This window comes from Polypterus senegalus, chromosome 13, assembly GCF_016835505.1.
Source record: "Polypterus senegalus isolate Bchr_013 chromosome 13, ASM1683550v1, whole genome shotgun sequence".
Classification (NCBI taxonomy): Eukaryota; Metazoa; Chordata; class Cladistia; order Polypteriformes; family Polypteridae; genus Polypterus; species Polypterus senegalus.
In genome coordinates, this window is record NC_053166.1 from 2002332 (window position 1) to 2026681 (window position 24350).

The 24350-nt window shown below is 51.4% G+C and overlaps 2 protein-coding genes across 2 annotated transcripts; both read left to right on the plus strand.

Annotated features, from left to right (window-relative positions):
* The first annotated feature begins 217 nt into the window (after window positions 1-217).
* phpt1 (phosphohistidine phosphatase 1) lies at window positions 218-3377 on the plus strand. Its single transcript, XM_039774403.1, has 3 exons — window positions 218-462; window positions 2533-2660; window positions 2791-3377. The coding sequence occupies exons 1-3, from the start codon at window positions 315-317 to the stop codon at window positions 2881-2883; spliced, it is 369 nt and encodes a 122-aa protein (XP_039630337.1). The 5' UTR covers window positions 218-314; the 3' UTR covers window positions 2884-3377.
* Window positions 3378-11684: 8307 nt separating this feature from the next.
* mamdc4 (MAM domain containing 4) lies at window positions 11685-19596 on the plus strand. Its single transcript, XM_039775195.1, has 21 exons — window positions 11685-11766; window positions 11825-11914; window positions 13169-13321; window positions 13463-13594; window positions 13669-13893; window positions 13984-14109; window positions 14471-14611; window positions 14698-14798; window positions 14881-15045; window positions 15125-15215; window positions 15293-15442; window positions 16025-16120; window positions 16530-16775; window positions 16998-17084; window positions 17165-17275; window positions 17333-17731; window positions 17763-18002; window positions 18070-18207; window positions 18279-18403; window positions 18478-18627; window positions 18661-19596. The coding sequence occupies exons 1-21, from the start codon at window positions 11685-11687 to the stop codon at window positions 19324-19326; spliced, it is 3714 nt and encodes a 1237-aa protein (XP_039631129.1). The 3' UTR covers window positions 19327-19596.
* The last annotated feature ends 4754 nt before the right edge of the window (window positions 19597-24350 follow it).

A 24350-nucleotide genomic window follows, 5' to 3' on the forward strand; every position in this document is an offset into this window, starting at 1 on the left:
TCTTTCCCATTTTTCCTCCCCACCCATACTTTATTTTATAAAAATGTCTCCTTTTACATTCTTTATCTCGCATTTTTCTAACTGTGGACTTCACTAACCGTCTCCCTCTCCTCGTCTCAGTGTTTGCGGAGGTTCAGCCTCAAAGGTCTCTTCGTTTCCTATTTCCGGTTCCGTCGCTCTTCGTGACGTAAAAAGTGTGGAGAGCGCACTGCACATGCGCCCACCGTCTGCTTCGCCTTAAAGCGCCTGCGCGTCAGTTTCTGCCGGCAAGCGTGTGCCCGCCCGCCAGCCATTGAGTATTTTAAGAAGGCGAGATGTCAGCTTCGCGCTTTGCGCAAATTCCCGCGGTGGACGTTGATCCGGCCGGCGTCTTTAAGTATGTCCTGATCCGCGTGCACAGCACCGAGGACGACGACAACAGCACCGACATCGTCAGAGGTTTTGCCTGGGCCGAGTATCACGGTGAGGGTTCTTGTGCTGTGAGGAATCGGCAGGGCAGCGGGTTTCTGCACGTTGTTATTGTGCACATCTAACGTTAATTACAACAATTATGAACTACGGAGGGAGAGAAAGAGTGTGAAGGTTATTGTCATGTCCACGTAGTGCATTGAGTGCATAGTGCGGGGAAATACTTACTTGCATGTCTCCTCATTTAACAGTGATGCCATTTGAAGATAAATCAGAAATCTGCATTATGTGCAGCACGTACGCAGTGTGTTTACACCGGTCAGCCACAAGAATAAAACCGCTGACAGATGAAGTCGACGGTCTCCTTACAACACCTGGCAAGGGGTGGCACTGGCATGTATTTTATATTACATTGGGGGGTCAAGCTAAAGTTAGAAAATGGAACGAACTTTCATAAAACTGCTGCTGTCATTTCTCAATGGAGTCTTCACCCTTCTCAATGCACTTGCGCCACCTGCCTGGCCGTGCCCGGATTCCAGCAGAATACAAAGTTTTGTCTCATCCTCTTAACCACTCATGCACCGCTTTCTTCACGTCGTCATCTGTCTTGAATCGACGACCACCCAGATTATTTTCTTTTTTGAGCATTCCAAAGTAGTGGAGATCAGATTGTGCCAAATCTGGCGAATAAGGAGGACGTGGCAGTACATCAAAATTCAGTTTCTCAACACAAGCCTTGGAGTTGTTAGCAGTGTGTGGGCAGCAAAAGGACTCCTTGAGACAGAATTCCTCACCGCTTGGATCGAATATAGCAGGCTTCACATTGGTCTCCAGCAAGTCACAGTAACTTGCACTTAGTGACCGTAGTACCCCTCGGCATGGAGTGCTCGACAATAACTTGGGTGCACGAGTGGTGGCGAGGACAAGACAAAATCTTTTATTTTGCTGGAATCCGGGCACTGCCAGGCACAAGTGCATTGAGAAGGGTGGAGACTCCATTGAGAAATGACATCCTCAGTTTTGTGAAGGTTCGTTCCATTTTCTAACTTTAGTTTGATTCCCCCTTGTATATGAAGAGTCACCACTTCAAGGTGACGTGTTGGAAGCAGGAAAATGGGCAACCATAAGGATCTGAGCGACTGTGACCATTGTGATGGCTGGACAACTGGGTCAGTGCAGGTCTTGTGGGTGTGCCCAGTATGCAGTGATTTGTACCCAGCAGAAGTGGGCCAAGGAAGAATAACCTGCCACGAGGTCTTAGAAAGGCTCATTGATGCACATGGCTAGCCTGTGTGGTCCAACCCCACAAATTACTGAAAAGCTGGCTGAGACGGCCACGAGAAAAGGGTCTGAACGCAACCGTGCATCACGGCCGGCTGTGTCTCCAGTATCTTGAGCTCGTTTCATGCAGTGTGTGGCGCCCCCCCAGTTTACGGGTGCTAATATCGCATGTCTGCTTTATATGGGGGGTTAAGAAGGAGAGCCAGAGTGATCAGCACACGGGTCTCAGACCCTGAGAGAATCATACGTTTATCAACATTGGATTTAAAACGTTTGCTTGCCAGATGGTGTCAATGAATTGTTAATGCAGGTGGGCTTCCCTCCTTGTGCCGATTACCATGTTTTCAATTATTTGAACCCGGAATTGCCTTTCATGGTTTTAAAAAAATAAAAAACTGGAGGTTCCTGGTCCCTCCATGAATCCATTTCTTTTTGTAGAACTTACACAAATTTGTTCACGTTGGAAAGAGAGAGTTCTTCACTCAGTGGAGGTCTTCGTAGAAATACAGTGGGGTTTACAGCGTGGATGGGGCTGCTAGTATGAAAGGGGCTTTTGTGACGTGAATTTGCAGATCATCCCTCCATTTTTAAAATCCACCTGCCTTGGCCAGTCTTAGAGGGTACCTACGCCTGACCCCTCGGAGGCTGTGCCTGATTCTGTCCTGTCAGATCTCGCGCCCCTGGCCAGTCTAGCAGCACGTCCTGACCAGGGAGCGTATTTGTGGACAGGAGAAGGAAACTGAAGCCCCTGGAGAAACCCCACCTGAACGTGGGGATAACCTGCAGACATCCTTTCTGGCCCTCGGACCTCCCAGGACTAACTCGTCTCGGTTTCTCTTTCAGCGGATATCTACGATAAAGTGGCTGAAGAAATTGAGAAGCTGGGAGGCTTTGACTGCGAATGTCTCGGAGGCGGCCGGATTCAGCACGACAGCCAGAAGAAGAAGATTCATGTCTACGGATATTCTGTGGTAACGAGTGACCCTGGGTGCTGATTTGGGGGTGGAGGGGGGTGTCCTTTGGGACAGACGGTGTTGGGAGTCTACATTAAATTCATTAAGTTTCCTACAAAACTTTTTTTTTTTTTTGTTCTCCGTACAGGGTTTTGGTCGGGCAAACCATGCTGTTGCCACAGAGAAGCTGAAAGCCAGATACCCGGATTATGAGGTCACCTGGGCTGACGAAGGGTATTAAGAACTGGCGCCGCACCCTCATGGAGTGGCCTGGAGACGAGGTGACGTTCTGCGGCCATCACCGTCCTGCCCTTCGCTTTACGATTGACTTTCTTTCTTGTCATCAGGGTTTGTGGTCAGTGGCTCATTTCCTCACATTGGACTTGTTCTCTCAAGACCAGTTTGGCTTTCTTTTTTCTTTTTCTTTCCTGCCTTTCCAGTTTTCCATTACAGAACTGAACTGGGGGCGTCCCCGGGGTTTCTTAGACACCCTGCTTGTTATTTAGCTCAATGGGAGTCCCCTTTGGACTGGAATGGCAGTCGTTGACAAGGAGATCTGCAAACTCAAGTGAGCTCCACACGTAGAACAAACAACTGAAGGACATACTCGGAGTCGTCCTTAGCAGATTGGACACCCAGAAGAGCTCCAGTGAACTGGGGGGGTGGGGGTCATGATGGCGAGATGATGCCTTCTCCTGATTGGCCATCAATAAAATGTAAATCCTGCTAATGACACCCCACTCGTCTTAGACTCTTGCTTGAGACGTCCATGAGCCGACTTCACATGCAGGCTTTGAGCCGTGTGGTCTCGCCTGTAATGCTAGGAGAAAGAAGGCTCTCGGTGATTCGGTCCAACTTTAGTTCTGTTATCCATTTGTAATAATTATAATAATAAAAATATGGAATGGTGGACATGTGCGGGTGTCACTGCCAGTTTGCACCTTTCCCCATTCCTGTTAAGGGTGGAATAGCTGAACATGTATATACGGGGAGGGGGTGGGGATTTGGAAGCACATGACTCGGAGGGCCAAACCAATTCCGGTTGAGTGAACGCTGGCGGGACTGGTCGCCGCTGCTCGCCGGTAACTAGAATATTGATTTTGATGGTATTTCTTTTGCCATATTGCTGACATCTCTGCGTGGCTATATGCTATATACTATATGCTGTGTCTGCGTTTTAGCTTCAGCCTAACCTCCGTTTCGTTTGAAACTTGCCGGTTTATTCTCTGCACGTCTGAGCTGCTTGCGGCCTCCTCGCCTACAATGTGGACTGGTAGGATATCTGCTTGGTTGGTTGTTTGGAGTCTTCTGTCGCTCGTTATTCAACCTGCGACTGGCCTCCTCCAGTACCCAGCTGCTGAGCTGCTTCGACTGCGTCTTCTCCAGTCTGTGCCTCTGCTGTCGGTGCTATATTTCGACCCGGACGTCATACTTCTCCCTCGTCGGAGATACATCCATCGTGGGTCCCGCCGGAGATTCCGAACGGACGCCTCGAAAGGAATTAACTCTTTTTGGTCTGATTTTCGGCACCCTCCACAAAACACAGATAGGAATGCTGACCATAGCATGTTGGCCAGCTTAGCTCGGTCGACTAACACCCCTGTCAAATGCGACAGCAACATTGTCAGCTTTGGTCTATTGAACATCCGCTCACTTACGAGCAAGGGACATCTCATTCAGGATCTCCTCATTGACCGTAAGTTTGACTTTCTCTGTTTAACTGAGACTTGGCAGCAACCTCAAGACTTTTCACAACTTAATGAATGCACCCCCGGGGTTTGTTTACACTTGTCAACCCCGTGCATCTGGCCGTGGAGGAGATGTCGCGATAATTTACTGCGAGAAGTGGAAAGTCCTGCCGTTGCCTGCTCCTGCTGTTAGCTCTTTTGAATCGACTGTGTGTCAACTGTCTGGTCAGTTCCAACCATCATTGCAACTGTCTACCGTCCTCCTAAGTCTAACAACAAATTTTTGAACGATCTTGCTACCTTCCTTACCAATCTATCTGTAATTACTCCAAATATAATTCTGCTGGGGGATTTTAATATCCATCTGGACAATATCAATATCCCTCTCACTAGAGACTTTTTATCTTGCCTGGAGAGTTTTGGATACCAGCAGCACTGATGTTCCTACTCATTGTAAAGGACATATCTTGGACCTGATCTGCTGCTCTGGTGTTGTTCCTTTTGATCTTACAGCAGATGAACTCACTATAACCGACCACTTTCTCCTCTCATTCAACGCTAAACTTACCTTTTCTGTTCCTAAGCTTCCACGTCTCATAGCCTTCGTAACATTAAGAATATCAACTTGAATTTGCTGTCTTCTAGAATTGATTCGCAAATGGACTTTTATAATTTATCCTCTCCCATAGAACTGGTCTCATATTATGTCACTTGTCTTAATGGTATTCTTAATTCTCTGGCTCCGCTAAAAACCAGATCTGTTTCTTTTTCCTTTTCTGCCCCCTGGTTTACGCCTGAACTTCGGCTTTTGAAAGCTAAAGGCAGGCAACTTGAAAGGTTGTTTAAAAAAACAGACTCTCTGTCCACAAAGAGATGTATAAAAATCATCTACTCTACTACAAGGATTGTATAGCTCAAACCAAATCTAATGATTACACTCAGTTAATTACTTGTAATACAGGTAACACCAAGTCTTTGTTTTCTTTACTTAATAATGTTACACAACCTCCAGACTCTTTACCATCTCACCTTCACTCAACTGCCTTCTGTAATTCTCTTATGTCTTTTTTCAATGAGAAAATCCAAAAGATACATCAGCACCTCAGTCCAGATCCTTTCTGTATTTCTCCTGAACTACACTCACCTATTCACTCTTCTCTCACTACTGGTATTATTCCCTCATCTTTCAAAACTGCTGCTATAACCCCAATATTAAAAAAACCTGGTTGTGATCCTACTAATTTCAATAATTTTCACCCCATTTCTAACTTGCCCTTTATCTCCAAAATTCTTGAAAAAAATAGTAGCTATCCAACTTCACACCCACTTGTCTCACAATAATCTATATGAGAAGTTCCAGTCTGGTTTTCGCCCCCTTCATAGTACAGAAACAGCACTTGTTAAAATTACCAATGACCTCCTTATGGCTGCTGATTCTGGTCTAATCACTCTTCTCATCCTTCTTGATCTGAGTGCAGCCTTTGATACTATTTGTCACACCACTCTCCTTAATAGATTATCTTTGATTGGCATTACTCACACTCCACTTGATTGGTTTAGATCTTACCTCTCAGGCCGCACTCAGTTCATACAGCTTAAAACCTTCACATCCCAACCTACCGCTGTTACTTCTGCTGTGCCCCAAGGCTCTGTCCTGGGGCCTCTTCTTTTTATTATTTACCTTCTTCCCCTTGGCAATATTTTTCGCAAATATAACATTAATTTTCACTGTTATGCTGATGACACCCAGCTCTACCTTGCTGGTAAACCCACCTCCTCTTTTCCACCACCCTCACTTATTGATTGCATTTCTGAAATTAAATCCTGGTTCTCTTCAAATGTTCTTAAATTAAATAGTGATAAAACTGAGGTTCTCCTCATTGGTTCAAAATCATCATTATCCAAAACCAATAATCTTTCTTTTATTATTGAGAACTCTGTTGTTTCCCCATCATCTCAGGTCAAGAGTCTGGGTGTCATCCTCGACAATGTCACATTAATAACAGCACCCGGTCTGCTTACGTCCACTTACGTAATATTAATCGCATTCGTCCCTCCCTCACTCCTCATACCACTGCCATTCTTGTTCATAGTCTTGTCACTTCTCGGCTGGACTACTGCAATTCACTCCTCTTTGGTCTCCCTAATAAATCTCTTCACAAGCTTCAGTTAGTCCAGAATTCGTAGCACGTATCATCACTGGAATCCCATCTTTTCACCATATTACTCCGGTCTTGCAGCAGCTTCATTGGCTCCCCATCAAGTTTCGTATTGATTTTAAGATTCTGCTACTAACTTTTAAGGCCATCCATAACCTCGCACCTCCATATCTGTCTGACCTTCTACATGTTGCCATTCCATCCCGTAACCTTAGATCCTCTTCCTCCACCCATCTGACCGTTCCTCCCGCCCGTCTAACCTCCATGGGGAGCAGAGCTTTCAGCCGTTCTGCTCCCAAGCACTGGAACTCATTACCTGCGGATCTCCGAAATATCAAATCATATTCATCTTTCAAATGTAAACTTAAAACACATTTGTTTAAAATGACTTTTTCTTCTTCCTCCTAATTATAGTGGTTTTGTTTGGTTTTAATTTTTAGATTTTCTGATGTTTTAAGTTGTTTATAATTGTGTTTTGTATTTTATTTATTTATTTATCTGTTTGTTTGGTGTCCTTGAGTTCTCTGAAAGGCGCCTTGTATAAATAAAATGTAGTATTATTATTATTATTATTAATTGTAAGGGGAGGAGCCAACCTTATGTAAATGTGTGGTGGGAGAAAGGATTATGTGGAGGAAGAGCGCGCCAGACCAATAGGAGAAGCAGACGTCATCAAAGAGAAAGGCAAGAGGGAAAGCGCATGGAAAACGTCAGGGAAACCCGCTTTCATTTCTGGAAAGGGCTCGGAGCCGATCCCTGATGTAATCCCACCTCCATCACTCCTACCCTCGTTCATATCCTGTGCCACTCTTACTTACTTCTCTGCCACTCCTGACTTCCTCATCCAATACCACAACTGCTCTCTCCTCACCCTGTCATTTTCTTTCTCCAGGTCCACAAAAACACAATGCAACTCCTTCTGTTCTTCTCTAAACTTCTCCATCAACATCCTCAGAGCAGACATCTCATCTGTGGTGCTCTTTCTTGGCATGAAACCATCCTGCTGCTCAATATTGATCACCTCACCTCCACTTCTCTTTCCCATAGCTTAATGCTGTGGCTCATCAGTTTTATCCCCCTGTAGTTACTACAGTCCTACACATCCCCTTATTCTTAAATATCGGCCCACCAGTCCACTTCTTCTCCACTCCTCATCATCCTCTCACTTTCCAAGATTCCATTAAACTATCTGGTTAAAAACTCCACCACCATCTCTCCTAAACACCTCCATGCTTCCACAGGTATGTCATCTAGACCAACGGCCTTTCCATTCTTCATCCTCTTCATCGCTGTCCTTATTTCCTCCTTGCTAATCCGTTGCACTTCCTGATTCACTATCTCCACATCATCCAACCTCTTCTCTCTCTCGTTCTCTTCAATCATCAGCCTCTCAAAGTCTTCTTTCCATCTTCTCATCACACTCTTCCTCACTTGTGAGTTTGTTTCCATCTTTATCCTTTATCACCCTAACCTGCTGCTCATCTTTCCCAGCTCAGCCCCTCTCTGTAGCCCACCGGTCCTTTTCTCCCTCCTTAGTGTCCACCTTGTCATACAACTCATCATACTGTATGTCTTTTCTTTACCCTTCGCCACCTCTCTCTTCACCTTGTGTCTTATCTTCTAGTACTCTTGTCTACTTTCTGCATCTCTCTGACTATCCCACTTCTTCTTCGCCATCCTCTTCCTCTGTATAGTCTCCGGTAGTTCCTCATTCCACCACCAGGTTTCCTTTACCTCCTTCCTCTGTCCAGATGTCACACCAAGCACCCTTCTTGCTGTCACCCTTACCTCATCTGCTGTAGATGCCCAATTGTCTAGTAATTCTTCAGTGCCACCCAGTGCCAGTCTCATCTCCTCCCTAAACTCAACCTTGTAGTCTTCCTTTTTCAACTTCTAACATTTGAATCTTGGCTCTGCCCTCACCCTCTTCCTCTTCTTGATCTCCAGCATCATCCTACAGACCACCATCCTATGCTGCTTCACTACACTTTCCCCTGCCACCACTTTGCAGTCTTCAATCTCCTTCAGGTTGACTCTTCTTCATAGGATGTCATCTACCTGTGGGCATCTTCCTCCACTCATGTACGTCACCCTGTGTTCCTCCCTCTTCTTGTTCACCACAGCCATGTCCATCCTTTTGGCAAAATCCACTATCCTCTGGCCTTCTTCATTCCTCTCCTTGATACCATACCTACTCATCACCTCCTTGTATCCTCAGCTCACTTCACCAACATGTCCACTGAAATCTGCTCCAATCACCGCTTTCTGTTCATCACTTCATCCAACTCACTCCAGAAATCATCTTTCTCATCCATCACACACCCAACTTGTAGGTCATATGCATTAACAACATTCATCAACTCACCTGCAGTGTCCATCTTCATCATCATCACTCTGTCAAACACTCTTGACGTGCTGTTCTTTCAGAATAACTCCTACTCCATTTCTCCTCCCATCCACACCATGATAGAACAATTTGAATCCCCCTCTGATCCCCGTGGCCTTACTCCTCTTCCATTTAGTCTCTTCACTCACAATGTATCAACCTTCCTTCTCTCCATCATATCTGCTAACTCTCTCCCCTTACCAGTCACACTGCCAACATTCACAGTTCCTACCCTCGGTTCCACTCGCTTTACCTTCATGTTCTTCTCCTCCTGCCTCCGGACACGTCTCCCCCCCATTCTTCTTCACCTTCTTCTTCTTCATCCAACAGTAGCCCAATGTCCCCCAGCACCCTGCTGGCTAACAGTACTGGTGGCAGTCGTTGTTAACCCGGGGCTCAACTGATCCGGTATGGAAATTTGTATTGTTGTCCGCATATTGATTTGGCAAAATTTTACACTGGATGCCCATCCTGACTTAACCCTCGCCATTTATCCGGACTTGGGACCGGCATGAAGAAACACACTGGTTTGTGCATCCCCTGTGGCCGAGTTGTGTATTGAAAGGACCCTGATGGCATTCATTGTTTCTTTCCTCTTTTCCGTATTTATATATGAGTGGGGTATGTGGATGAGTGTTTGGTGTCGTGATTCGTGTGGCTGCGATTCTCTGCAGGGCGACACTAAAGTATAGAGGGGTTGTTGTTAAGTGGGTCTCATTTCTTATAATAATCATTTTTTTACATAACTTTTCCTTTACTGGTGTGTTTCTGTCCTTGTGGTGGTCTAGTAAGGAGGTAGTGTTGGTCACTTGCGCCCCCGGATCATTCCTTTCAGTTTCTTTTCTTTATCTTTGCTGCCACTCCAGGATATAATAATGTATTATATTTTATAATCTGGATATTGTCCAGCTTGGCTCACAAAGTGACATTGGAGACTTCAAGGAGTAGAAACTTTATTGCTGTTCTGCGAGTTACAAACACGAGGCTCTTATACCGAGGTGACTCCTGTCTTCTTCATCACGGGGGGCCGGCGGAGTGGAGGGAGTCTGGCAGTAAAGCGACAGGAGGGTGAGAGACCTCAGGATGGCCGCCGCTTGATCTTTGAAATGCGAGGAGCACGTCACGTGGCCAGCCGGCAGCTGCTCCAGCAAAGAGACTCTGAAAGTGTCTGCTGCTTATCCATTGAAAAACGGGGGTCACAGTATAAAATATTAGAGATATAATGGAAGATATAATCTATTATATAGCTCTGTTATAACTGTGCCAGCGCAGGGAGCCGTCCACATTCTACTCGAGACATTAGCAACATTGAAGCTCCGTATTCACTATAAGAAACTATGTGGGTCAGGACCACCTGCCACGCCACTCATTTCCTTTTTGGCTGTTTTTTGAACCCCGTGCATCTCCGTATCCAATGTATGAGGACATTCATGCCATAACATGCCATGGTTATTCTACATGGCAGACCTGAAATGAAGTGCCAATGATGTTGACCACAGCTGTCTCAGACAAGCCCCCCAGGTAGAAATCAGGAGGCTCATGCCCAGTCTTAAGTCATCCCATGTCTTTCTGCCAGCCTTCTTGCCACTTTCTGACCATTCCATACCAGGCAGCAAACGCTGTGCACCCTACCCCCCCCAAATCCCCCCTCAAACCCCCAAACCAGTGCCTGACCAGACTAGGTGCCCTCAGCCAGGTGCCTTTGATTGCCCACCCTGAATGAGGGTTGCGTGTAATTTGGCTCAACCAGTTTTTTTTTTTTTTTTTTACTTTCTTTTTCCCAAATCCTGTCCCTGTGCAGAGAGCTGATGGAGTGACAACCTCCTGCCAGGTACACTGTCTGCATAGTGGGGCAGAAGGTTCCTGCCATCCCATCTTTTAGTGACTCCAATCCAAAAGGCCACCACCACCTATAAAACAAAAAAAAAAACCCTGCTGGTTTGGCAGACTGTCTGGCTGGAGTGGCATCTTCCACTGGCAGGCCCACCTGCTGCTACCTTCATTTTAGCGAGGTGCCACAACACTGCCTGACATTCAAAGCAGTGGTCCTCAAGGCTCCTCCCACCCTGTGGGGCGAGGCTGGCTGGGGCCGAAGGTATGCCGCTGTTAGCCTGGCAAGAGCCTCTCGATTCCTCTTATCAGTGCCCGTCACGCGAGCTCCTTATTGTCGGCCGTCCATGACAGAGGAAGTCCAGAGGTTGGAAGTCCACATGTTCAACAGGCAGCATGAAGAGCCTGCGGTGCCCGACGTTTCTTCTTGTGGCCTGCTGCCTTCAAGAGCTGCTGGGTAAGGGGTATGGGGGGCGATCCTGGGCGTCATTGTCACTTAGGTGTATGGTGGTCTTGAATCCTCCCCTCCAGGGATGTGTCTCCCTTTTGGTATTCATGTGTCGACCTGAACATCTGGCTTTTCGGTCAGCACAGGAGGTGTCACTTGTTGGGGTTTGTGACCCCAGGGTGTCCCGCCATTGGCTTCTCAAGCTCATCAGTTGAGTCATTTGAACCCTATGGGTGGGAGGGTTCAGGCAGCAAGCTTAATGGTGGTCTTAATAATCAAAGGTAAGGCCAGCACCCACCTGTGTGAAGTATGAATGGCACTTTGTCTTTAAGCTGGCATCATGGCCTTTAATCTTAAACCTGTGCTGAGTTGGCATCTATTTCACAATGGGCTTGATGATGCCAGGACAGCCTTTGGCATCCTGTTGCCCTCAAGTGGAGTATGAAATGGGAGCCTGTATGCAGCCTCTGTGAAAGGTGCTATATAGAGTGATGCCATGTCCAGTAGCCACACCAGTTTACTGTACCAACGATGCAGGGCTGGTGGAGCCCACTTAAGGCGCTTCAAAGTCTTCAGGCTACCCAAGATAAGCCCGTGTGGCCGCCATTACCCCGTAGGTCTCCTTCTTTGCCTCGTCCTCTGACTCACTCGGCCCCTCTTATCCCAAACAGCCCATGGAGACCACTGCAGCCTGGCTGAGGAGCTCCTCTGTGACTTCGAGTGCCACTGTCCGGGCGACTGCCGGGACGAGCAGAACTGTGGTGAGTGGGCACCTTCACGGGGGTCTCCTCTGACTTGGCACTTCCTCATGCACCTCAGTCGTGCCGTCCCTTTTTTTTTTTCCTACCCTTGTACTTTCTTCCTCAGGTTTCACTCTCGGTCACCTCCTCGTGTCTCTCGGTGGCCCGTTGGGCTGATCGCCTCCTGTCCTGTCTTGACGCCTCTCCTCTTGTGCTTCAGGTGGATCTCCTTTTGTTCCCCTTAGTAGTTTGCAGTGCCCCCTCCTTTGGTGTCTTTGTGTGCCTCCTCCTGTACTGCCCACCGGGTTTGACTTTGTGTGCCACCTCTTGCCCCTCCTGCTGTCCCTCCTCTTCTCTTCTTCTCCTGTCAATGTGCTGTTTGTCACCTCTCTGGTCTTCCTCCTCCTCTTCCTCCTGTCCCCCTAATTGTGTCAGGCTTTTGTTGGTTGTCCCCCACCCCCCTTGTACCTCCTGTAGGGTCTCTTGTTGTGATTTTTGTCTCTTACACCTCCTCTTGTCACCGTGTGTCCCATTTTGTGCTCCTTTTATGCCCCTTTGGGTCTCCTCGTGTTCCTCTTAGTTGTTTGCTGCTGGCCTCTTCTCCTGTACCGTCTCCTGTCTCCTCTGTTGATGTCATGTGTCCCCTCTTGTACCTCCTACTGTGTCACTCTTTGTCTAATTTTGTTCCCTTAAACTGTGCCACTTTTTGCCCCCCTTTCACTTTTTTCTCATCTTCACCATCTGCCATTCTGACTCCTCTAATGCGACTTCTTGTCCTTCCTGTTGTCACTCATTGGCTCTCGCTGTGTCCCTCTCGGTGTTTTGATGTTTGTCTCCTCTTGTAGCCCCTGCTGTGTTCCGCTCGCTCTTTGGTGGTGCGTCTGCTTCTCTTGTTGGTCGCCCCTCTTGCTTGTTTCTCGTTGTGTCCCTTACAGTGGACCTGATGTCACCTCTTGTACCTCCTGCTGTCACCTTTATGTCTCCTTTTGTTCCCCTGTGTGTGTCTCGTTTCCAGCACCCCCTCCTCTCGTGTTTCTCTTTGTTATTTGCCTTTTGTCTCCTCGCCTTGTACCCCCTCTAAGTCTTCTTGTGTCTCCTTTTGTCCCCTGAGTGTCCCTCCTCTCATTTCCATCTCCGCTTTAGCTCTGATGTCTGATGTCTCCTGCACCTCCTGCACACTCACATTGTAAGTCTTCTTCTTCATCTTCTCCTTCTCCTTCTCCTTCTTTTTGTTCTCCTTCTTCTCCTTTTTCTTTTTCTTCTTCTCCATCCCAGGACACCACAAGGACTTCACTTGCAACTTTGAAGAGGACTCGTGTGGCTGGACTGACCGCTCCCTGCCTGCTCACAGCTGGAGGCGACAACAGGGTGGTGCGATGGCTCGGCTTGGTGGACCCACAACTGACCACACGCTGGGCACCAACCTCGGTAGGTCTTGTGTAGATCTTTGGGGTACTGACGGAGCTTTAAATGTTTTCACCACCACTGGGTGCTGCAGGGTTGGGGAATGTGAGAGGAAGGCACTGCGGGACGTGAGCCCGTTGGTCATCCTTGGCATCTCGTCTGCAGGCTGGTGTATGTCTGTCGGCCTGACTCTGGACCCCTCTGGGATGCCAGCCATTCTGGCCTCCCCCACAGTGGGACCCGTGGCCGCCAGCTGTGAGGTGCGCTTCTGGTACCGGCTGCGTGTAGCCCAGTCAGGTAAGTGGGCAGTGAAGAGGCCCACATTTTCCAAATCTCTAGATGTAGACATGCTGACCAGAGATCTTCTTTAGGTGCCAGTGGGCACATTGCTGTGTCTGCCTCCATCACGTCTGCCTCCGGGCGTCTGTTGGTGTGGCGCACTATGGCTGAGGACACCCAGGGCTGGCGCCAAGCCTCCATCTCGACTGGGCACATCTCCTCCAAGTTCCAGATCTTCTTCCAAGCCAGTTCAGGTCTACCAACACTGGTGGACGTTGCTCTCGATGACATCTCATTCCACAGCTGCTCGTTTCCAGGTATGCCACGGGGTCTCACATAGTGACCTTTTGGATGACCAGTCTCTCCATTGGCACAGTGTGAGGTCACCATGCATGTGTCTGTCTCAGAGCGCCAGGCCCAGTGCTCGGCTGAGCAGGTCTCCTGTCCCCAGGGTGGCTGTATTGACAGGTGGCAGCTGTGTGATGGCACGGTGGACTGCAGAGATGGAAGCGATGAAGCAACAGAGCTGTGTGGTAAGTAGGAGGTGGGCACGATGGGGTCCACTCAATCCTGCTTGACTGCACTGGTAAATGCCATCTGCAGGACAAAGACGGGGTCACTAGTGAGTCACAACTGATGGACCTCGAGGGTCAGGTGGTCATCAGCTGGGTGATCTTCGGCTACACACTTCACTGGCCAAAAGGTGGGGGGAGATGTTGGGCAGTGGTGGCAGATATCAGCCCACACTGTCCAACTGGTGACCTGAGACTGAACAGAGACCACCGCGACCACAGAGTGGAGAGTCACTGCACTGGCCTGTCCTAGCAGCTGAGTCGGACCCCCTCCAGACTTCAGTACTGACCACTGTCCTCTCTGTCCACCTGCCCTTCATAGTCAACTACACAAAGTGTGACATGGAGATGGACTCCTGCGGCTGGCTGCTGGATGGCTGGGAGCGCACCAGTCAGGCGCTGCTGGGCACATTGGCATCACCCCACGGCCCCGGCCGTGATCACAGCTGGAACAATGACTTGGGTGAGCCGCCAGTGGACCTGGGAGCCATTGGGATGGGGTCACTCGCCGCTGGTCACTTTCAGGGTCTCACTGGTTCTTCCTCGCAGGTCACTTCCTGTTCCTTGGTTCAAAACATCATGGTGAAGGGGAGCGGGCACGTCTGATGAGTCCGGTCCTGCTGCCCAGTGCAGTGGCTGAGCCCTGTCAGGTGAGCTCTTGAGAGGTGGGCATCAAGACCACCCCTGGTCACACTTCTCTTCAGATGACCAATGCTTGTGGCTCTCCTGCAGCTCATCTTTTACTACCACCTGTTTGGACCCCGGGGCGCCGCTCTCAACGTCTTCTATCGCACACGGACCCCGGGAGAGCTCACCAGAGTGACCAGGGTGGTGGGGCAACGAGGGGACCTCTGGGTTCGTGAGGAAGCCCACTTTGCAGTGAACGCCTCTTTTCAGGTAGGGACGGTGGTCTTGTCCCTTGTGCCCCCCGGCCAGCTGATCTGCCCCAGTGCTCACGAGCGCCATCTCTCTGCAGATCATACTAGAGGGGGTCTTGGGGGATGGGCCATTTGGAGACGTGGCACTAGATGACCTGGAACTGTCACCCGGCTGCCGACCCTCCAGTGGTAAGGACAGGCTGGGTGCCCGGCGGCTCTCTGGCATGCTGCCCATGCTGACACTGATTCTGTCTGATGCCCTGCAGTCTCTCTGCCCGAAGGACCTGAGCCCACTGTGCCCCCCACAGCCTGCAGAGCCGACCAGTTCAGCTGTGCAGTTGGAGTTTGCATCCCACAGAGTCAAGTGTGTGACTTCCAGAGGGACTGCGGGGACGCGTCTGATGAGACCCCGTGTGGTGAGTGAACTGGGGTGGGGGGCAGCGGTGAGGCCAGATGGTGGCACGTTGGGGGACGAGGTGTAAGTGGAGAAGTAAGGACGGACGCTCGAGGTGGACAATTAGGAGGGGACACTCAAGTGAGAAGGCAAGCTGGGCAGGTGGGCGAATAATGGTGGGCAACTCTAATAATGAAGATGAGAAGACCACAAGTGGACAAATGTGGGGGTGACAGGTGGACAATTAGGGAGGGACATGTGAAGAATGACAGGAGGGCAGGTGAGGGGACCACAAGTCAACTATGTGGGGGCAACAGCTGGAGCTCTGAGATGGACACTCGCAGAGCTCTAATGAGACCAAAAACTCCAAGAGGGCAACACAGACAAAGATGGGGGACGGCTGAGTAAAGGGGGCATTCCTGGGGACAGTGGGGTGTGACAACAGCAACTGGACCCTCTGGGGCTTTGAGAAAGACCACCAGAGGAGCTGACACGTGGAGGCCTCAGGCGGTCTCGAGAGGGCCATACGGGTGTGAATGGTGGGAGTTCTCTAGGGGGTCCTGGCAGAATTCCTCGTGTCTGTCCTCATTTTTTTCCTTCACAGGCACGCAGAGCTTTATGGCCCAGGGTGATGGCTGGATGGACCGCAGCAGTGGACGGCTCAAGTGGACAGTCAAGGAGGGAGGTGGTCCTTCAGAGCGTAAGCCAGCGTTTCTCAACCTTTACGTATTTGCGACCCGAGTGTTCATAACAGTTTTTCATAACAGTGCCCCCCTAACGTTTTTTTGAAAGGAGCCCACTCATACCAACGTGTTCTTTTTTAATTAACGAGATTTTATTCTACCTACTTAACTTTTAGCGACATTTCTCTAACTCTAGATTTATTGTTCTAGTATCAGAATGTAGTTGAAGTTCATTTGTTTTGCTTTCAATTGACGGATTTTTCATATTTTTGATTCTTGTTTTCTTTTTTTCACATCTTCGCGCCCCCCTTTTTGTTACTTTGCGCCCCCCTAGGGCGGCCCGTCCCACAGGTTGAGAGCCACTGACATACGGGTCCTCAAGCTCTGCTCTGCGCTCGCTGGCTTCTTCATCTCATCCCACTCTTTAATCCTCCGTCATGTCCGCAGGTCGCTTCTTGACCGTCTCCGCCGCTCGAGGTCACCTCTTCACTGAAGCCATCGTCGTCAGCCCCCTCTTAGGTCCCTCGGGTCCCGCCTGCTCCGTGCACTTTGAATATTTGCTGTCCAGCGCGGTGACCCATGCAGGTCAGTGGATCCCCTGTGTGTACCCGCTGTGCCACCTACTGGCCGCTGCTGGCTCTGCTCACTGCTGTGGCACTTTTCAGGGCTGCTGTCGCTGAGTGTGTGGCTCGGAGGCCTACCACCTGGGGACGTTGTTTGGCGTGGTGGGCCTGCCTTGGGTGAGTGGCATAACGCCACGGCCTTGCTTGGAGCCAGAGAGCGTGGTTTTCAGGTGAGCTGCAGAGTTTGGGTGGGCATGCAGAGGTGGCTGTCTGTCTGCCTGCCTGCCACCCACCAGCTCTTTTTATTCCCCCCTGCAGCTGGCATTTGCAGGCTATGCTATGGAGGGCCAGGACATCAGAGTGGCCGGTGTCACCTTCCTGCACTGCGGAGTGGACTACAGGCCAGACGAGGCCCAAGGTAAAGTAGGCTGGTCAGCCCGTTGCCATGGTGACCTTGTGAAGCTCCGCCCAGTGACCTGCCCTACTCTGCCCCCCTAGGGGTGTCGTGCAACTTTGACAGAGGACTGTGCGGGTGGTACCAGGACCAGAACGACGGCCTGGACTGGACACTGGATGGCCGGCAGGGATTGGACCACACCAGTGGCACAGGTTGGTGGTTTGGCTCCGCCTCCTCTGGTGTCCACACTGCTTGGCGCTCTGGTTGAGTGACTGGTCACGTGTTTGCAGGTCACTCCCTATCGGTGTCCCTGTCCTCCCCGATTTGGAGTGGGACTTCGAGCCGCCTCCTCACGTACCCTCAGCCCGCTTCTTCTGCCTCCCTGTGTCTGTCCTTCTGGTACCTGCTGCGTGGAGCTCAGACAGGTACGTCTGGTCATCTGGTCACTTTGTTTCTTTTTATGGCCACGCTGCAAGCTTTCATGGCCACACTTTGCCCCTCAGGGACGCTGAGCCTGAAGATGAAGCTCCTGGGTGACACTGTGGAGACCCTGCTGTGGACCGAGATGCATTCCCATGGAGACGAGTGGCAGCATGGCATCTCGACCGTTGACCCTTGGGGTCGGGAATTTCAGGTAACTGCACTGAAGGACACCGCTGACCGCCGCCGTCCGGCTCCCTCAAACTTGTGGGCTCTCAGGAACACGCCTGTCTCCACAGCTGATCTTCGAGGTGACCCGTGATGGCTTTGAGGGGGACGCTGCAGTGGATGACGTCACCCTCGTGTCCAGGCCCTGCCCTGCCCGGCTCAGTTGCTCCTTTGAGGTGGACGCCTGTGGCTACAGCACCGACGGAGGGGCCTGCTGGGTCCGGCAGAGCCAACATTCTGGAGCCATCCCGCACGGCCCCACCACTGACCACAGCCTGGAGACGACCACAGGTGAGTTGCAGATCCTGGTGGCACTGGCACCCCCTGCTGGTCGTTGTCAACACTCCTTGTGTTTCAGGGTTCTACGCTGTGGCTGACACGAGCCTCGGCGTCCTCCAAGGTGGGCAGACGACTGTCCTGTCCTCAGAGGTGAGGAGTCCTTCTGCGGGCATGGAGTGCCTCTCCTTTTGGTACCACGCAGGTGGGCACAACCCAGGTAAGCCTGGCACAGGTGATTTGGGCAGGTGGGCTTTGGGCAGGTGGCCTCAGTGACTCGTCTCGTTCCAGGAACGCTCAATGTGATTGTAAGGCAATCTGGGCACCAGCCGGAGACGGTCATCTCATTGAGTGGCATGGAGGGTGTAGGCTGGCATCGCCAATGGGCTTCAGTCGAGGCTCAGTCAGACTGGGTGGTAAGTCACACACTGGTGCTAAGATCCCTGGCCGTTGGGCACTACCTCTCAGATGCCCATTTTGAACTCCGCAGGTTGCGTTTGAGGCTGTAGGCGCTGGAGGGTCCCAGACATATATTGCCATTGATGACATCACAATCGGGGAGGGTCGCTGTCCTGCTTCAGGTATGCCCAGTGGGGGAGGGGGGGGCAGCTTGTGCTGTGCCACGAGTCGTGATGATGGGGCTCATCAGTGAGACCCCCTTCACCCTTTGCAGATTTTTGTGACTTTGAGAAGGATGCTTGCCGCTGGAGCAACACATGGAGGCCTGAGTGGGAGCAGCTGGACTGGGAGAGGGCAAGCGGCTGTAATGCCCACCACTGGGGGCCCCTGGAGGACCACTCACTGGGCACGCAGCAAGGTGGGGTTTCGGCCAGGGCACCGAGGGGCTTCTTGGCATTGCCAGACACTCCCAAGCCACTGTCCTCTTCTTTCAGGTGGCTTCATGCTGGTGGCGGGTGATGGGCGCATCTCCGCGGGTCGGACAGCCTGGCTGCTGAGTGACCACCTGCCCCCCACATCGGCTGCCTGCCTTTGCTTCTGGTACTGGCTGGACAGAGTGGACGCAGTGTGTGAGTCTCCTTTTCCTCTTCTGCCTTTCAGTGGACACCCCCACCACCTGTGCCAGTCAGAGGGTGGTGTGGTGCCCACGTGTCATCCTGGTGGGCAGCATTTCTGGAGTTTTGGTGCTGACCCCAGCCTGCTCTCACCATTTCTCTTGTCATTTCCAGATGAGCGTAATGAGCTGAGAGTCTCCATAGTCGGTGCAGGCGAGTGGCTCAGCAGCTGGTATTTCAAGGAGCCAACGGCAGGGTGGCAGGAGGCTCAGATCAGCCTGGCCAGCCCACAGGAGTTCCAGGTACCCAGTGGACCACTGAGTTGACCTACTGATTGGTCAGGGTGGTGTTGGTTCTTAAACGGGCAGAGGTGGCAACTGCTATGGGGTGCCCCTCTGTATTCAGAGGGCACAAATGAAGATAACCTCTTTCAGCCAAGCAGGCCACAAGAGGGCAGTGTATCATCTGGATGCGCCCTTTGACCCCTGGCATTCTGCAGGACCCCCTATAGGTTATGAATTTCTTAGAGTTGTGATGGCCACCGCTTCTCCATTTTCAGATCGTGCTTGAGGCCACCAGGGCATTGGGTGCCATCGCTGTGGATGACATCACATATGAGGATGGCAGAGACTGCCAGCATAAGCCAGTAGCAGCCAGCAAAGGTCAGTTAACCCCTCCTTATATAGCGCCTTTTATCAAGTGTCTTTCACTTTTGACTCCTGGTCCAGAGAAGCTGTAGGAGATGTGATGGGCCTGCTGGGGCTGGTGCCCTGTTAGACCAGAGGGGGCGCTCTTGGGGGCTTTCTGGTCCATTCCAGGCCCTTCTGCACATCCCTGGGGGGGCAGTGACTGGGACCTCTTGGTCATTGTGCCCCTTGCCTTTCAGCCTCAGGTGTGCAGGTGGACTTTGTGGTGGCCGTGGTCTTTGAGGTCATCATCGTCCTCCTCTTTGTGGTCACTCTGATTGGCGTCATTGTCTACTACTGGAGGACACGGCAGCAGTCACCTCAACAGAGCCCCGCTGGCGTGGACCAGCAGACAGGATTTGAGAACGTCACCTACGACCACCACAGCCTGGTAAGGAGAACCCCAGCATGGCACTGCTCAGCACTGCACTGCCTGGCACGGTCCTGCTAATGTCTCCTCTTTCTAGGACACAATTGAAGTGCCAGTGATGCCAGTCAGCTTACCAGGAGAAGAGACCAGCACTGCGTGACAGAAGAGTGACAGCTAAGTGACATCCATGTGATGTCTGCTGCCACCGTCCCTAAGGTTGGGCCAAATAAGAATTGTCTGCCAATAAAGCTGATGAGCAGAATGAGTTCCACGCTGCCAGTCCCTGTGCCTACTGCAGAGTCGGTCTGTCTGAGGTGTATTGTTCACTTTAAAAGGCGCTACATCAGACCAGAATTAAGTCACCGATAAAAGAGTGAAGGTCATTGGAGTCAGTGGGCACTGGTGGCACACAGTGCCTTTCAAGTGTCTGTCCAATTGTTCAAAGTTTAAACCAAAAAATAAAAACTAGGGTGGGGGCCACGTGGCAAAGATTGAGCTGGGCGACAATGGGATTGGCACCAGAAGGCGCTCAAGCCTACTGGACACATAGGACACATGGACCCCCGTGGTCAAGTGCAAGTGAAAAAGTGGGGCAGCACCAACGACCCAAGGCCCTCTCTGATTTCCGTTAAGGCAACACAACAAGAGAAGAGCGCCACCTGCTGCCCAGAAGTCCCCTGCCGGTAGTTTAGAATTGCGTGTGCGCGCGGCGCGTGCTGGGGCTGTCCGATTTCTTCACCCTAAGACTTTAGAGAGTGTTGCCCTCCGCGCGTGGCACAGGACCCTCTGTAGCCTCCCAGTAAAGAGGCAGCACGGCGGGCGCTCATTACCGGCCGATGGTCTTCCGAATAACCTGTAGGGACAGGCTGGAAGTGCGCCCCCAGTGGCCGTGATGTCTGTCTGTCTTTTCCGCCTCCCCTGTTTAGTCAAGGGGTGACTCGGCCAGAAATTCTCGTTTTCCAGCTCAACACTTAGAGGTGGTAAAATGAAAGGCGCTATATAAAGTCAATATGAATCACCACTCGCCGTGGGACCCTGAGGAATTCATTTCACATGCCAAAGCTGTCAATACGGAAATAAACCACAGGTGTGAAGGGCGTTGGGAAAGCGTTTAGTGGGAAAGGCGCTATAATGAACCACCATTTGAATGGTTCGTGACGTGGGTGTGATCACAATTTAGAAGTGCCAGTGTAGGCCGAAGTGTGGTTTTAAAAACTGCCTTTTAAAGGCGCTATATAAATGGCAGAGTCGGCACACGCCCCTGACAATCTCAGTGGCACTGAGGAAGTCGCCTCACCTGCCAGACATTATCGGTACCGGTGAAGGACTTTGGATTGAAGCTCGTCAGGAAAGGCGCTATCCAAAATCGATAGGAATCTTCTAGAAGCCAACAAAGAGACGTCGCAAAGGTGTTAAAACACAACAGAAAGTGGACAGGCGCCGTTCACTCTGACCTGACGGACGGCCAGTCACGCTGCGATCTCCAAACGGCCACCTCCGAGTTGCCGCTGTGACGAGACAGGCGTTGTCCACTAGAGGGAAACCTTTCACCACAAAATGAGCATCAAATCAACCGAAGGGGACGCGCAGCCTGGCAGGTCGGCGCTCGATGTCATTTGTTGTGTCGACCCTTGAAGTGCCAGAGGCGACTGAGTGAGTGACCGACAGACGTGGACGGGCCCCTTGGTGAGCCTCCTTTAAATGTTAGGCGGCGTCAGCGCTGTCGGTTGAGCCAACTCTCTGCCTCATTCTGCAGATGGCGGCCTTCCATCCGGCACAGCGCTGGCTCGATATAGCGCCTTTCACAGGGCACAGACAGAATAAAATTTAGAAATGGAGCAAGAAGTCAAATAGGCGTCAGCTGCGGGTGGTACCCAAAATGCCGGTAAATGGACAACACAGAGGTGGGCACTGGGCAGGGGCATGGCCATGCAGGAATGGGCGAGAAAAGTGAAAATGTCAAGAAGAAGAAGGACTGGATGATGATGAAGTGTGGACACTACACCGTATGGTGGACAATAAGGTGGACACTGAGCAGTGGTGACACGAATGAACGGTGAGGTATGCGCAGGGAACTTTGGGCAATAAATGGGCAGCTGCTAAAATGACCACCACCTGCCCGCGCTGGTCCAGTAGCCATGCTGACCAGCTGATATGTTCTTCAGTAGTTCGTGTCCAGGAGGTCAGGTCAGTCCACCCCAGCTCGCCTCGTCTCCCCAGTGCTGTCCACCAGCAGAGGTCCACTCTGACCCATAGGGGCTGCCAGGCTTCTGTCCTCTGAGTGGACTGACAGGCGTGAGGATGAGGAGGTCCGAGATGCCGTCGACCTGCTGATATAGCGCCTTGCACAACCATAATAATAAGACACGACAGGTCACGTGGGGTGAAATGACGTTTTTTTTTTTTTTGTTTTATTTGAAAGCCTTTGACGGCGGCGCGCGCAGAACGCAATGCCCTGCACAGACAGCAGGTGGCGCCCTTCTCCTCTTCACAGGACACACCAAGCGCTGCTAGGGTGGATTCGACAGATGCCAGCTGTGCCACTGGACCACACGACACACCCGGCGGCAAAGTCACATTTTTTACACAATTTTTTATTAAACTTTAGATAAAAAAGTAAAACTACAGCATCAAAGTGGAGACGCTGGCGGGAGCATCCGAGGGCCGCGGTCACCAGGCTTGTGACGTCCAGCGCTGGCTCTCAAAAGCCCCGGCGGCATCACGGGCACACATACATCCCTGAGGGTCAGCGTCCTTCCGGCCTGTAAGGGTCCCTGCCAAGCAAAGTGGGCACATGTCCCCGGTGAGCCAGGGTCCAAAATTTGGGATCATATTTGTCCCTGAGGGTCAGCAGCGCATGACATGCATGGCCAGAAATGCGGTCAGCGTCCAGCAGTCTCACTCAGACCTGTTCCTGAGGGTCAGTGTCCGGCGAATGGCTAAGGTCAGCAGTCAACATTCTCACGCAGAGATGCTCACCCAAATATGTCCCTGAGGGTCAGTGTCCAGTGTCCAGGCCCAGCTTTGTCCCTGAGGGTCACTGTCCAGCATCACTATGTGTGTCCCCGAGGGCCAGTCATCACCGTGGCCACAGTCCCAACCCTGGCGTCCAGAGAGCGTCCACATCGTCACGGCCCACACTGCCCATCAGCCATCAGCGATGCTCCCCCAGCTGCTACTCCTCCTATTTGGTACAAGATGGCGGCCCTGGTCGGTGACCAGGCAGAGCGCGGCGGAGCGGCTCGGTGCCCACAGCACTCGTCTATTGCTACAGGGAATAAAGACGACCGGCGACCTTAAAAACAGTCGGAACATCGAAGGGTTAAAGGAGCTGCGGCGACCCCCCCGTGGCGGCTCAAGGGGCTCCAAACCTGCAAGAAACAACAGCAATGTGGCCACAGCGGGCAGCGGCGACAAAATAAACCCCCAGTGCTGGTCACCCAGCTCACCCCAGGTCGATGCACTGCCTCTAGGGGGCGCCTAATGGGGGTCATTAGACTTGGACTGTACTGCTCCTGGAGACCCCCTCTTCACTTCTTAACAGCGGTGACCAGCAGCAGGACAATCAAACAGGAAGACAAAGTGGAGCCCCTTGAACCCGAGTCCACCACAGCGATGACAGGAGGGTTGAGTCCTGAAAAGCAGTGCCACTGATTGGCGGAATCAGAGAAATGGCAGAAAGGCGTCCCCCTCCGCTGACAAAGTGACCGTCGCAAGAGTCCATTTGTACAGAGGGCCGCGCGAACCTGAGGCGACCCACACAGGCGAAGGGGGCTTATTGCTGGGACCTCCCAGTCCAGAGGCGAGTTGGGACTTCAAGTGGGGCGAAAAAAGTGAGAGGACCACAAGTCAGAGGTCAGCACTGGAACGGAGGGGTCCTGCTACACTGTGAAGGCCTCTAATTAGAGTTAGGGGTGACGCCAGGGGTGCCAAAACGGGGGTCTGATGCCACTGACCACACGTCATCACAAGGGGGGGCACACTGCACCATGACGACCTCCATTTAGAATTAGAGGTGCCACCAAATTACATTGGGTGCCAGTTTGGGGTCACTGGCCACATCCACCATAAGAGTCACCACTGGAATTTAGGGGTCCGGGTACACTGTGAAGGCCCCTAATCTGTGTTCAGGGTGACAGCACATCACACGGGGTCACTGTCACTGGCCACACTACACCATAAGAGTCCCCTCTGGAAGGCGACTTACAACAAATTTAGTGTGAGGGTCTCCATTTAGAGTCAGAGGGGGCACCAAATTAAGAGGCGACCACACAACACCACAAGGGTCACTTCC